The 14,000-nt window shown below is 24.5% G+C and overlaps 1 protein-coding gene across 4 annotated transcripts in view; it reads left to right on the top strand.

The window, feature by feature from the left end:
* The window catches only part of LOC114128236 (potassium voltage-gated channel subfamily H member 8), a 159,238-nt gene that overhangs the window by 78,418 nt on the left and 66,820 nt on the right, over nucleotides 1-14,000 (top strand). For all 4 annotated transcript variants that reach the window (XM_050199228.1, XM_050199227.1, XM_027992711.2 and 1 more), the window contains exon 6: nucleotides 12,590-12,818. In XM_050199228.1, the coding sequence (XP_050055185.1) occupies nucleotides 12,590-12,818 (229 nt within the window). The remainder of the gene's footprint in view (nucleotides 1-12,589; nucleotides 12,819-14,000) is intronic.

Raw genomic sequence — 14,000 nt, 5'->3', positions numbered from 1 at the left:
TCGGAAAATAATGAAACGTTATCAACGTGTACAATTTTATACCACATTTTTAATTTTCAAATAAAGTTGTTCTTAATATTTTTCAATAATTCATATTATTTTCTAATTAACACGGTATATTACTGTATATTAATTACGATAAAAGAATTTCGAGTTTTATATAATACAATAAGAACTATGAAAAAAACCAACTGTATAGTATAGTGAATTAAAAAATACATAATATGCATACCGCTTATGATACAATATTGAAAATACAAATTGTTAATCAAAATCATCACATGGTATTCCAGTCACTAAAGAAAAATTCAAATCATAAATTATATTTTATTTTATTCTTTACAGTTGCGTATTATATAGTTAATTTTTCTGATGTGTTTTATTGGAATACCATTGATAATATTTTTATTTATGAGGGATATTTTAATATTCGTTTCGGTCTATATTTATTTAAATGTTGCAATGATAAAATACATAATAATTTTAAAATTTACCGTTGATCGTTCTATGAAAATTCTGGACCATTTGCTATTCTAATATTAAAATTAGCGAAAAGTTATTTTAAAAGATGAATATTTTTACAATTTTAAACTATGACAAAGTGGAACCAAGTTTGGTAGGTAGGTATTAAATATTACACGCAATCGTAATAGTGAAAAAGGCTCGTACGTAATCGTAATTCTTCTAATACATCACAATAAATATAGCAACCCTTGACGGTTATTTGGTAGTATCTATGAGTACTTCGTATTTTCTTTCACAATGATTAATAATTTACAATAAAATTAATTCTTACAGCTATACTGAAAATAGCTTAATATTTATCTTTTCATAGTTGATACCTGTCCGATTGTATACACGTTCTTGACTTCGTTTGGTATTGAGTGATATATAACACCTGAATAAATTAAAAATATTTTTAACAGTTATCGTTAAAAATATAATTTTCAAATAGTATATTCGAAAGTACGCGTACTTGCATAATGTATTGTTTTGAATAAATATACGGGAAATTAGGAACTTTCCATTATAATAATCAAATTTTCTTCAGTTTAGTTTTCTAACAAAACACAGTATGTACGTACATTAAACTTTTATTCCATATTTCTAGTATAAGAACTTTGTTGGGTTGTTGCATAATTCACTTGGTATTATAAACATCGGAATTCCCTAAAGTTATGAAAAAAAAATACACTGATGGATAACAAAATAAGTTTACAATATATGAACAGTTTTACACAAAACTAAATAAATAGAATTCCAATTACAGATAATTATTAGTTATGTGACTAATCTCATATTTTTCCCATATATTTTACGTAATTTTTTTTTACGTGACTCAGATGGGTTATTTAGGATTTAAAAATATAATGTTGTTTCTTATAATTTATAGATGTATTCATTACTTTACATAATAACTGTTATAGACGATAATGCCAAGAAAATAATTCATAAATTGTGTATTGTTTTTTTTAAAAAACCATAATCAGTACTATTTTTATTTGTCTATTTTAATATTTTTAATTGATTAAATGTTGTATTTTTGTTTTGTTTTTAGTATATTATTACGTATTACTTTTGTCTTTTACAATATTTATTAAAAACAAGTCATTGAAATATACTTTTTAAAGTCAGTCGAAATCGATTGGACGATTACTGTTAATAAGCATAACTAGTATAGAAGTAGTATGTAACAATAATCAACATTCATGATTGGAAATCAGGATTGTAGATTTATTCGATTATCTTTGAATATGTGTATAGATTATTTATTTGCAAATATTCTAAACCTGATTGTATTTCGTTTATAAATAGATTATTGAATAATATACTAGATTAACTACTCGAGTAGATAAAAACAGATTTTAGATTTTGAATAGAGCGATAAAAACATTAGGTACATCACAAAGGTTTTACAATAATGTGTGGGTGTGTTTTTTGTGTCTGTCGACACTTTTTAGTGTAGTAAAAATCAACTTCAAGGATGATTTTTGGAAGTAAATTGGATCTAAAAAGAACTTTAAAAAGGGCTGGGCTGGTTAAAAAGTAAGTCATAACCAATACAGTTTAATATAATTGGGAAAAACAAAAAAAAAAAAAAAAAAAATACAAATACAAATACTAACAAAACGGGAATATTTTCTTTGATGAAATTGATTTTATTTTTTTCGAAAATGAAGAACTACATGTACTTGGAATTTGTACCAAATATTTATTTTGTCATTCTTTAAATATACAATTATTTTAAAAGTATTTTAAATATATTATTATGCATTTGAAATGTCCAACGGTTTTATTTTTGTTTATTTTTTTCAATTATTATTCATACAATTTTTTTCTAAGTTTTTTTTATATAAATTTCTTCATACATTATTCTAATAAAAACTTAAAAATATTAATTATACATACTATTTTTTATGTACGATTATTTTGTTAGAAATTCAAATTATAAAAATTATAATAAGAAGGTCATTTTAATCAAAACAGTTTTAAAATTAAAATGAACGAAATTATTAATGAATAATGCCTTTAAAAAATATAACATATGTGTTTTCATAAGTAGTTCTTATTGGAATTAAAAATTCGAACGTAAAGCAACATTTTTAATTTTTATGAGCATTTAACTAAACTAGATATTTAAGTATTAAGTTCCGATATCTCTTTTTTTATTCTGGTGTAATTAAAAATATATTAATCTTGAAACATTTCACTGTTTTATAAATGCTAATATTGTACATTTATGTGAACAGTAAAAATTTCAAAATCTTTTTGAACAAATAATTTTAATTTATAATTTATAAGGATTTTAAATGATTTTTAGTTTTATTCAACATTAAATGTTGATAGTAAAAAATGATTTATTGTTTAAAAAGTTTGAAAATCTTATATAAAGTACCTCATATTTTTTTTAGCTAATAATTTAAATATATCATATTAATCGTTCACATTTTTTTTTGTATAGTCCATAATCGTTTAAAATTTTTGAATAAATAAATGTTTATTTGGACAGTGAATTTGTGTTGGTACTATTTGATGTAGTGGTTTAGAGTATAAATAATCAATCAAAATATTGAAATACGTCATGGTGAGTAATTTGACAATGTTAAAAACTCAAAAATCGAAAGATTTCTAACTTTATTCTAAAAATTGAAAAAGACAAACCAGACAAATAATCACAAAAGTTTTAAGTTTAATATTTTGTTTCTATCTCTGCCTTGAATAGTATGTCAAATTCAATATTTAATAATTATTCTAAGAGTTAAAGTAATAATACAAGTAAAACAAGATTTAAAATTAATCTAGTTTCAATGAAAAGCCACTTTTTTTGAAGATAATACAATAGTATTGTAGTGTGTATATTATTATTATTATTACAAAAATATAAATGTTTCTATATATACAAGTATGTGTATTTTTAAAAATATCATCTTTAATATTTTACATAAAGTTTACTGGTGAAGAATATTATTTAACTTTGCAAATTTGTCTTCATTTTATGAAATTACTATTATTATGAAATAATATTTTTAAAAACATTCAGGCTGATGTTTTCTGCAAACAATAACACGTGTGTACAGTTGAACTATTAAAATATAATATTATCTTAAGACTTGAATCCATTTTATGTGTACTTATTGTAAAAATCAAAAACATTCTGAATTCACGTGATATTTTACGTTGTTAAAATTGCGTTGTTTGGACTTTGGAATTGCACTCTACATTATAAAAATAACATGCTGTGTGTTTGTGTATCTTATGTCGTTGTTTATTAATTTAAAAAAATATTACTATTTTATAATTAAGTAGATACTTCGATTATATCCTATTTCAAATGATCAATTATTGATTACCTACATTTTAAATTTTACTGACTATTAATACGCCATAATGAATAAACTATCAAACAATTACAAATATTTTTCTTCTGCGCAATAATACACCTTAATTGCCTATACATTGCGCCGTACATCGTTTTTTAGAAATCAAAAAAATAATAAATACATCTTGAAAAAAGTTGTGCAGTGTCTGTTTATACCATAAAAATGTAAATAGGTAATAGATAATATATTTTTGAAATAAGATGATATAACATGAAAATAATAAAACTGGTATCTTATAAATAATTTTAATATCGTTTTATTAAAATTTGGCGAAATTTGTTTCTTCATTTTTACTAATCAATAATAATAAAAAAAAAATCGTTAAAAGCTATTATTTATTCATGAAATATTAAACTGTACCGTATTTTATGTCAGAACCTTTATTCTTTTCATAAAACCTAACCTAACCTGATCGTTTATGTAAATCAGATAATATGTTATAGCCCATAGGTAATATTAAAAATTATTATAGATTATGGTACACATATAGAAATAACTATTACATTGCTATGTTGATCTATAAACAACATTGCTTATTTGTGTATCAACTTGCGTTACTACAATATCATAAACTATTTATACTATATCATTACTATTCTAGGTACCTAGCTTAATTAAAATTTACGAATAATATTCAGGTTAAATATCGATTACACTGTATCAGCTCACGTCTGTATTCCATTGAACAATCAATTACTATTAGCTCTTTGTGTATTACAATTTACAAGAATAATATATATCATTACAAACTACAGTTGGCCATTACTCTAAACTAGTTAATGTCACATTTTCCCACATAAATATACCAAAATTCTATAATATTCTCACGAATAAAATTACTTTAAAAGACTTCAAAACAAACAGTGAATATGGTTATGTGAAAAATTATCGTTAAAATGAAAATTAAATAATAATGATATCGATACCTATAATTTTATTAGTGAATTATAAATTATGATTAAATTTTGCATGATGTTAATTATTAAATATTTACAGCAAGAAATTATTTCAAATATAGATACATAAAACTTAAATCAAAAATAATTATATTATATAATATTTAGATATAGTACAAGTAGAATATATTTCATTAAAAATCAGATTCTATGAAATCATTACGTCTGCATAATTTTAAATATTACAAAATCTATAAAAGTATAAAATTATTTTTATACTTTTAACTATCAACTGAGACTTAACATTTTAGTGAAAAATTTTAGGAAATTAATTATGCATATTGATAAAAAATTTAAAAAATCACAAATATTTTGGAAATAAGAATAATAATTGGTGTTTGATGAATTATATACGTTATACGTATATTATTGAAAAAAAAGAATATTGAGATATAATTTATATTTAGTAAGAGTTTTAAGTTCAACTATATACGTAATTAATTTAATTTTTATTAAAATACAGACTTGAGTAAATATTAATGCGCATATAAATATTTAATAATCACAGTATTAAAAATATTGGTGACCTCTTTATAGAACTGTGGTGTGTGTGTGTCATATTCTTATTACATCCCATTAAGCTCGTAATTGTTTACCATAACTTATATTTAACATTGAAACTGTTAAAAATAAGTACATAGTAAGCTATGTTAAACGGAAGGGATTATAATAAATTGTATTTTTCTGTTATGAATAATCGTGTATAATTTTTTATGTCTAATAAAACAATCTTATACAGAATATAAATGTTCATATTTTTTCAAATCATTTTTTGTATCTATACAATTGCACTAACTGTAGAATTACAATGATAATAATAATACATATGACACTGCCACTTAACATGCTTTCTATACAAATCAAAAATATATTACAGGACGCCTAATTATATTTAAAACTCCAATAGAATGTGTTTAAAAAATATTAGTATTTATCATTGTATTACATCTATGTGCCTATGGTGTTTTATGTTTATTTATGATATAACTCTACAAAGTAAATTTTTTTTAAACATGTCATTTACAGAATGTACATGTTTTTAAGTAGGTTTATTTTTAAAATACAATTTTTTATATGATATACATAATAATATGCATTAATCTGAATACGCATAACAAATTATCAATAAATCATACATATTAATTATTATTTTTATACTACAAATTTTAATTATTATGTCTATAAAAACAAAAACAGCCTGTTATTTTGTATACTGTTGTGATATTAACTAAACATTTATGTTTTTATAATACGTCGATATCATACCAAACCTATTGAAATAATTGTACATATGATTTGTACTTGAAGACGAGAATATTTGTGAGTACATATCTACTATCTTTGCAGATGACTTTCTTTCAAGTTTTGTTAAATAATTTAGAACATACATGCTTAAAAATCGTCGAACAGAACATGATGAATAATATTTTTGGGTAGCGCTATATGGTCTCAAAATTACGGAATAGTTTTATACCATTACTTAGTTTGTTTATCAATTGTTCTGCAATAAATCATTCCAATCAACTGCTTTTAAAGATATTAAACGTATATTTTACTCAGTATACAGTCTGTTTAATTCTCTTCATTTCTCTCAAATTAGCAATTTAATGTCCGTTTTGTTCTGAGTTTACTCTTGTTTTATAAGAACCTTATTTGAGATAATTTAAAAAGAAATATTCTTTATAAAATCAACGTTAATAAAATGTACAGGTTTTAATATAAATGTACCATCTTTTCTCTTTAATGTAAATCACAGTCAATGTAAGCTATTCAGTGATCGATCATTTGTTTAATCTAACCCTACTATAAGTGCCTGGTGTCTTTTTCATTATTTAAATTATTACAATATTCACGTTAAAAAGTATAACTAATAAACATATTCCAGTACTCAAATTTCTGTAGAATATTCTCATTGCACTAAAACTCTAAAAAAAAATAACTTAATATAGGTAAGAGTAGTAAAGCATTCGACTCAATGTGTTTAATTTACGATTTCTATATTTTAAGTATGTTAGGTGTATCCAATGTCCATGGACAAAAATGGGGTGGAGCGATGGGTAGAAAGTTATAAAATTGTCATGTATCTATCAAAATGTATATTGTTTATTATCACAGTATATCTCAATATAATTGGTTTAATTACTACAATATAATTTATGAATGATTTATCACAATATTTTCATAAAGGTGAACAATTTATTTTGATTACTAGGTTAGGTTAGGTATAGATAAAATATAAAGTCTTACATAAAAAAAATATTTTTATAAATTATTACAATAATAAAATATATCAATTATCTTCATATAAATTTTCGTCACTGTAGTGTTACAGAAGTACTAAGTAGTAGGTATATATTATAAAGTAGTACACTTAAAATATTAATAAACCACGCACTCACTAATTAATATTTGAACTTATTAAAAAAAAACTTATTTAATTTCTTTGAGTGTTTAATAATAATTTTAGTTGTATTCATAATTTTCAGTTATTTTATTACTAACAGCAGAATTTTAAGAACACACGCCCCAATGTGGCCAGTATTTTGCACAGAGAGCAATATTATTGTATTTTCCTTCCAGGATCGTATCATCTGGCAGACACACACACACGCATAGAAAATCTCCAATAAATGTTCATAAAATATTTAAATGAGTAATTAATCATAATTAATTAATGGCAGTATTTATAAATGCCAAACTTAATCTATGCATCCTTCAGATAATTGTGAATAAATATATTAAGTTTTATGACAATTGATTTGGTATTTTAAAAGGAGATAGCAATAATAAATTGCATCGAGCTGGGGTATAGGAGGGCTACGCTTCGCTCAGCCCATTATTTATTTTTTCAAACATCAGTATAGTTATGACTTATATATTATTCAAGACAACTTTAATTTAATAATGATTATTAAATTTAGTCTTTATTCAAAGCTTGTAAGAGAACATTTGTATTATAATACATTATATTTTTTATACTTAATTTCTTGTTAACATGGTATTGAATGAGCAGTAAAGTTACTTAAATAGAGGATACAATAATAATTATTATTATAATATATTTTATTTCATTATTTTAACCTAGCCTAACCTTAATATAATGTTATGTTTCAACATTTTAACTTCAGCCATTAACACCTGCTCTATTTGACTAGGTCAATTCACATCAGTTAATAGGAATATTTTTCATTTAATCTTCTATGTAAATTTTAATCGATAATAATTTATCGGTCTTATCACAAATTCAACTGACTAAAATATTTACTTAATTAGTTTTTTTGTTTTTCTTTACTTTTAAATTTAGCGAATCACTTGAATATAATTATTAAGCTTAATTTAAAACAATAGACTATTGTAAAAAAAATATATTTATTACGTACGTATATCTATAGATAATAATAAATTATATTATCTAGAACACTATTGTTAGTCATACTATATTAACATCATAAAATATCTCGTGTTGTCTATTGAGGTACATTAAGTTTCCAAAATTATTAACTACAATAAAAAAAAAATAATAATTAAGTAGTTTTTGCTAGAATAATATATAGGGTAATTATCCAAGTATGGTCACCCTTAATATTTTATTTTAATAATGGGTTTATTACAACTCTAATTTTTAAAATTTTTAAGCATACTTAAGCACCATATTTTCAATTATTTAGTTTTTATTATTTTAAGGAGTGTTCTGTGACGATACAAACTTTTTTTTCAAATGAAAATTAAACTTTTTTTCGGTGAATAACTAAGGAAATATATATATATTTTTTTTTGAAAATGTCAATTTATCTAAATATAAATGTGTACGAGTAGGTTTTGAGTTATTTAACTCCATGCACAAAGTATAATAAATAGTCCATATTAATGGAGTTTTATATCTGGATTTATATAAATATTCTAATGATTCAGAAACTACTAGGTAGGTAGTTCAAATTTTGATTTAAATTTACAAACACAACCTAAAAAACCATAGATTAATAATATTGGTTAGTTCTCACTTAGAAAAAAGTTTTTATCGTTACAGGACTCTATTTAAATCATATAACAAATCTAAAAAAAAAAAAATGAAAATGTGATTTTTTAAATACTTATATATACTTATGATTTAATCAGTCATGATAATTTATTGTAAAAGAAAAGTGAAGGTGAGCATTCTAGGTGAGTCACCCTATAGTTATTATCTAATGGCCTTCATAATATAATTAACACATTAGTAAAATTATAAAATTGATAAAGTATATATTATACTACTGTGATAATAATATTAATTAAATATAGTATTCCAGCAATATTGATAAACAAATATTGCTTAAAAAAGTAGAAGGTAGGAAAGCGTTATTACAGTATAATATAAATATCGGCTACTACATCAAACTACAGCAAGTGATGTATATTTTATATTACATTCAGCAGCAGATTTTTGACGTAAACACCATACCAAATTACGTATTTTAGCTCGACCGGAAAAACAAACAACTATCTGATGGTGGTAGCTGGTACCTTTAACAGCTGCTTATTCACTACCCTGTTTGATCGTAATTTTTCCATTGAAATTTTTAAAACAATATCATGATAATATCCTATATTCTATTATGTAGGTAACCTAATATCGGTGGTAACAAAAATCACTATTATAATATTATAACTGATCACACTGCAATTGATTTTTATATTTTGAAATTTAACTGTGCAATTCTAAATGAATTAAAATTATATGTATATAATTCAAAAATAAATAATTAAGCTACTCCCGATTTTCTCATTTGATAAATACTTAAACAATTTTGCACTGGTATTGAGTAGACACATGTGCGAACAGATTTGGAAATCATTAAATATTTTAATAACTGAAAACCAATTTCAACACGATAAAAGCGTTATTATCTCAAAATTTGATTATTGCCCTACGATAAATCAAAGTTAATTTTTGTATTATTTATCACTTGCTTTCAGCTAGGTAGTTTTAGTTATTATTACTTTGATAATAATAATACAAACATAATAATACTCAACACAAATACCTACACAAACATGGTTATTGTGTTAATTGTGTCTTAGTAAAATATACATCTACATACATTTTAATCTTCAATTAAATTTAATTATCATATATTACTGTGTATTTATGTATTTAAAAAGAAAAAAAATGATTCATTTAATCTAATTGATCACTAATTTTGGTTCATAAACCAAAGTAATTTTAAAAAAATATCGAAGTTAGTTTAAATATATTTTAAAAATGTTATTAAATAAAAGTAAATCATTTTAAGTAAAGCTATAACCCAACTTACTTTCAAATTATTTAACATTGTGTTAATATTTTTAATTTATTATAACGCACATTTTATTATTCTATTCACATGAGATGATGTTATATAATTTTTAAATAATCATAATTAAAAGACAATTGAAGTTTAAAAAATAAAAATTTAATGGGTTCAAAATTAAAATCAAAATTACAATAAATATGCACACATTTAAATTGAATACTCAAGTATTTATATCTCAGTGAATGCATTCCATTATGAAAAATAATATTAGAGATAAGTATAATCATTTATAAATGTATTTATACTTATTCGAATACATTGTTAAACAAATTTTATGTGTAACGATTAATTTAGGTATCTATATTAAATATTTTAGATTTTAAATAAAATTATAAGATAAATATTTTAATACAATTTTTTCAATGTATATTGTTAAATTAAAGTGATATTATAACGTAAAAACGATTATCTGTTGACTCGAATAAGATAGATAATTTTTTATAAAAATACTATTATTATGATTATACGGGTAACTCACCATTATGTTGAAGCAACAAATGAGAATCATTCAGTGACATAAATTCACAACAATGAATTTTGGTATGGTTGTACATACATATTTTTTAAACAAACCGTGGCAAGAAACCTTGATAGTTTGAACGATTTTTCAATTTTTTTTTTTTGAGAAAACATATATATTATATTTATAATATATATATATATATATAACATAATATATATAGGTATGTGATGTTTGATATAACAATATCACCGTTGAATTGAAGAAATGTCTTCATAACCAGAAACCTATTCCATTTCCTACGTGGTTATTCCCGTAGAATCACCATTAATACTATTCAGATGCTAAGGGATCAACTAGCATTATTCATTTTGACGTTTGACTCGTGTCCTGGTATCATAGTTTAATTTCCTCTGACGCGTGCACAACGCATCGCGTACACTTCTTAACAATGTCTTCGAAAGACGTTTTGCAAATTCACCTGGCGTCATGTTATTAAAATAGTGTCACGTTTTCAAAATATTTGCATTCAATTTCAAAACATAGAAACATATTTTTAATTTTATTTCCATACGCTTTTAACTCAAAGGTCATGCAGTTGGAGCGAGGTGTAACCATATATTATGGAATTCAACAGCAACAATTTAATTATTTTTGTTCTGCCTTCCTTATTGCTCTGACCGCTCTCAATTGATTCGGGTGAAATAAATTGTTTTTTGTAAATACAAAAGTCAAACGCTAGAAAATAATTCGTACTTTTTTTTATAAAAATAAAAGTTTATTGTTTGTGGAATTTTCCAGAGTTTTGATAAGAACCTCGATAAATAGAAATAATCGCAGTTGACCTGTCAAAAAATCAATTGATGTTTATACCCTATTGGTGTGGGTATAAGAAATTTCCAAACGCATAATTTTAAGTGAAAGTATTAGTATTGTATAATCATTGATAATAATAAAAAAAAAAACTTACATGTATATTCTCAATTTTATAATCGGTAATTGTATTATCGTTCAAAGAAAATTATACCTGCATTTGTTGTCTCCGTCTTACGAATGTAAAACACAGTATACTTGCGTTCAGCCGAATCAATTTTATTCTTTTAGTTTTAATGGTATAGCCTACTTTTTACTCATTATCAAACTTAAACGTAATAATATTGTCCAATGCAACTCATATGATTTTATTGACATTTTAATTTTAATGTGAGTTACAAACATTTAAAAGTTTTAATATTTTATATAGCTATAACTCACTTTAAAATAAAAGTATCAATAGAAACCTATGAGAAATTCTATATTATAATATTATTATCTTTAAGTTTGATAATAGATAAATTAACCTAAATATTAAAGCTAACAGCATTAAATTGACTCCACTGAACGCAAATATGCTATGTATTATGTTCGTAAGATGAAGACAGCGGATGCGGATATGACATGAACTTAACAGTTCATATTTGTGTGAAAATTCCTGGAAACCCAATACAAAAGGGTATTTCTAGTTGGGATTATTATTTAAAGATGATGATACCACGATACATACATTTGAAAAAGAAATATAGGTAAATATGCTATTTTCCCAAGACGTTTTCTCTCTATGGTATTATACTGCAACACAATAGAAATAAGGTGTACGAACTTGCGATATCCTTTAAAAACGGTTTTAGCTCTCTACCTCCGTGGGTGACCCCTTCCACCATGCTGAGTACGCCTAATACCACCGTATACCCCTCACCACTGACTGTCTTGCTCAAATCGAAGTTTTACTTTTACACAAAGACTTACTAAAACAATAACAAGCACCATCTTCACCACCTGCACAGACACACGATCTTCGCAAATGTCCAACTTCCATAATTGAAAAAGTTGTGTGTGAATTATCATGTATTATATTTGTCATATTTTTTTTTATTTTTTTTTTTTTTTTTAGTATTATTATATTGTTTTTTTTTCCCACAGACATTATTGCAGGGCTCATCTGCACCGCTACCGGAATACAAAACGTCAGCCCTGAAAAAATCCCGATGGGTATTATCGCACTACGGGGTTTTCAAAACTTGCTGGGATTGGCTGATACTGATAGCAACGTTCTACGTTGCGATCGTGGTACCATACAACGCCAGTTTCGTTAACACAGACAAACCGTCCATGGTCAGCGACGTGGTCGTCGAGTCGCTTTTTATAGTCGGTAAGCCGCTCTTCATTAATCATTACCGTGGTATTGTGCGATATTATCGATTCGCCGACCACCACTCCGCCACTCGGCGGGGTTGACTCGATATCCTCTCTAGGTTTCAAACCCATATACATTATACAACACACGATCATATAGTCTCGCGATAATATTAAATTTGACTACTAAATGAATAGTCTACTATTACAAATTTTTATCAGACAGATAAATTTATGTCAAAGATTTATATATTATGCTAGTCATACACTACAATATCGCGTAGAAATATTAAACGATAACTTTTTTCGAAAAACACATGATATAATAATATGTACCTGTGTTTGTGTGTGTGCAATTAGAACATTCAATTACATTTAGAAAAAAAAAATGTCTGTGTGTATTTTTTGATTAGATTGATAGAATAATAACAAACACACCTAGGGACATTATTTTAGTGAATAAAATACGGTTTAAAGTAATTTATAAAATCGAAGCTCATTAAAACCAATTATTAATACATTAAACATTTTCAAATTTAAATTTTCTATTTCAAAATGAATTATGCCGTGGATTATAATTAATATATATATATATATATAAGAGATACTACGTTATCATTAATATTAAGTATAAAAATGTCATGTATCTACAGATCTTGATTGGTACTACTCTATTAAAGGACATTATTTTATACAGAATACATTTACTGTTATCAAAAGGCTAAAACGCCATAATATAATCGTGGAATATAATTTGTTTTTGCCTCTTTTTCGCCTCCGAATATTTATACAGTACCTACGAATATTTTACCACTGTCGGACACATAAATGTAATAATGTTGTATATCTAACATACGAGATCTGTACATACCTTATTATATTATTCTGAATAATATGAAATTGCGATTACATTATTATGCATAATTATGCATAATAATCAATTATTGATACGTATAGTATGTATTGCGACTATTTTCGAAAACTAAAAATTTAGATATAAAACCTCATTTTGAAATTTTTGGACAGATGTGTTTGAAAAAGGCTAAAACTTGTATCTGCAAAAACTTACAAGAGTTTAAGCACACACAGTTTGTCCATAATAGCCTATTGCGCTCCGTGTTTGCATCGAACAAATAATCACAATATTTCTGATGGTCGAGTCGAACTTCAACTACAACGCATCGTGCCATATTCCACA

This window comes from Aphis gossypii, chromosome 2, assembly GCF_020184175.1.
Source record: "Aphis gossypii isolate Hap1 chromosome 2, ASM2018417v2, whole genome shotgun sequence".
Taxonomy (NCBI): Eukaryota; Metazoa; Arthropoda; class Insecta; order Hemiptera; family Aphididae; genus Aphis; species Aphis gossypii.
Note: the sequence above shows the minus strand (reverse complement) of the source record. Positions and strands in the feature narration are given on the sequence as shown.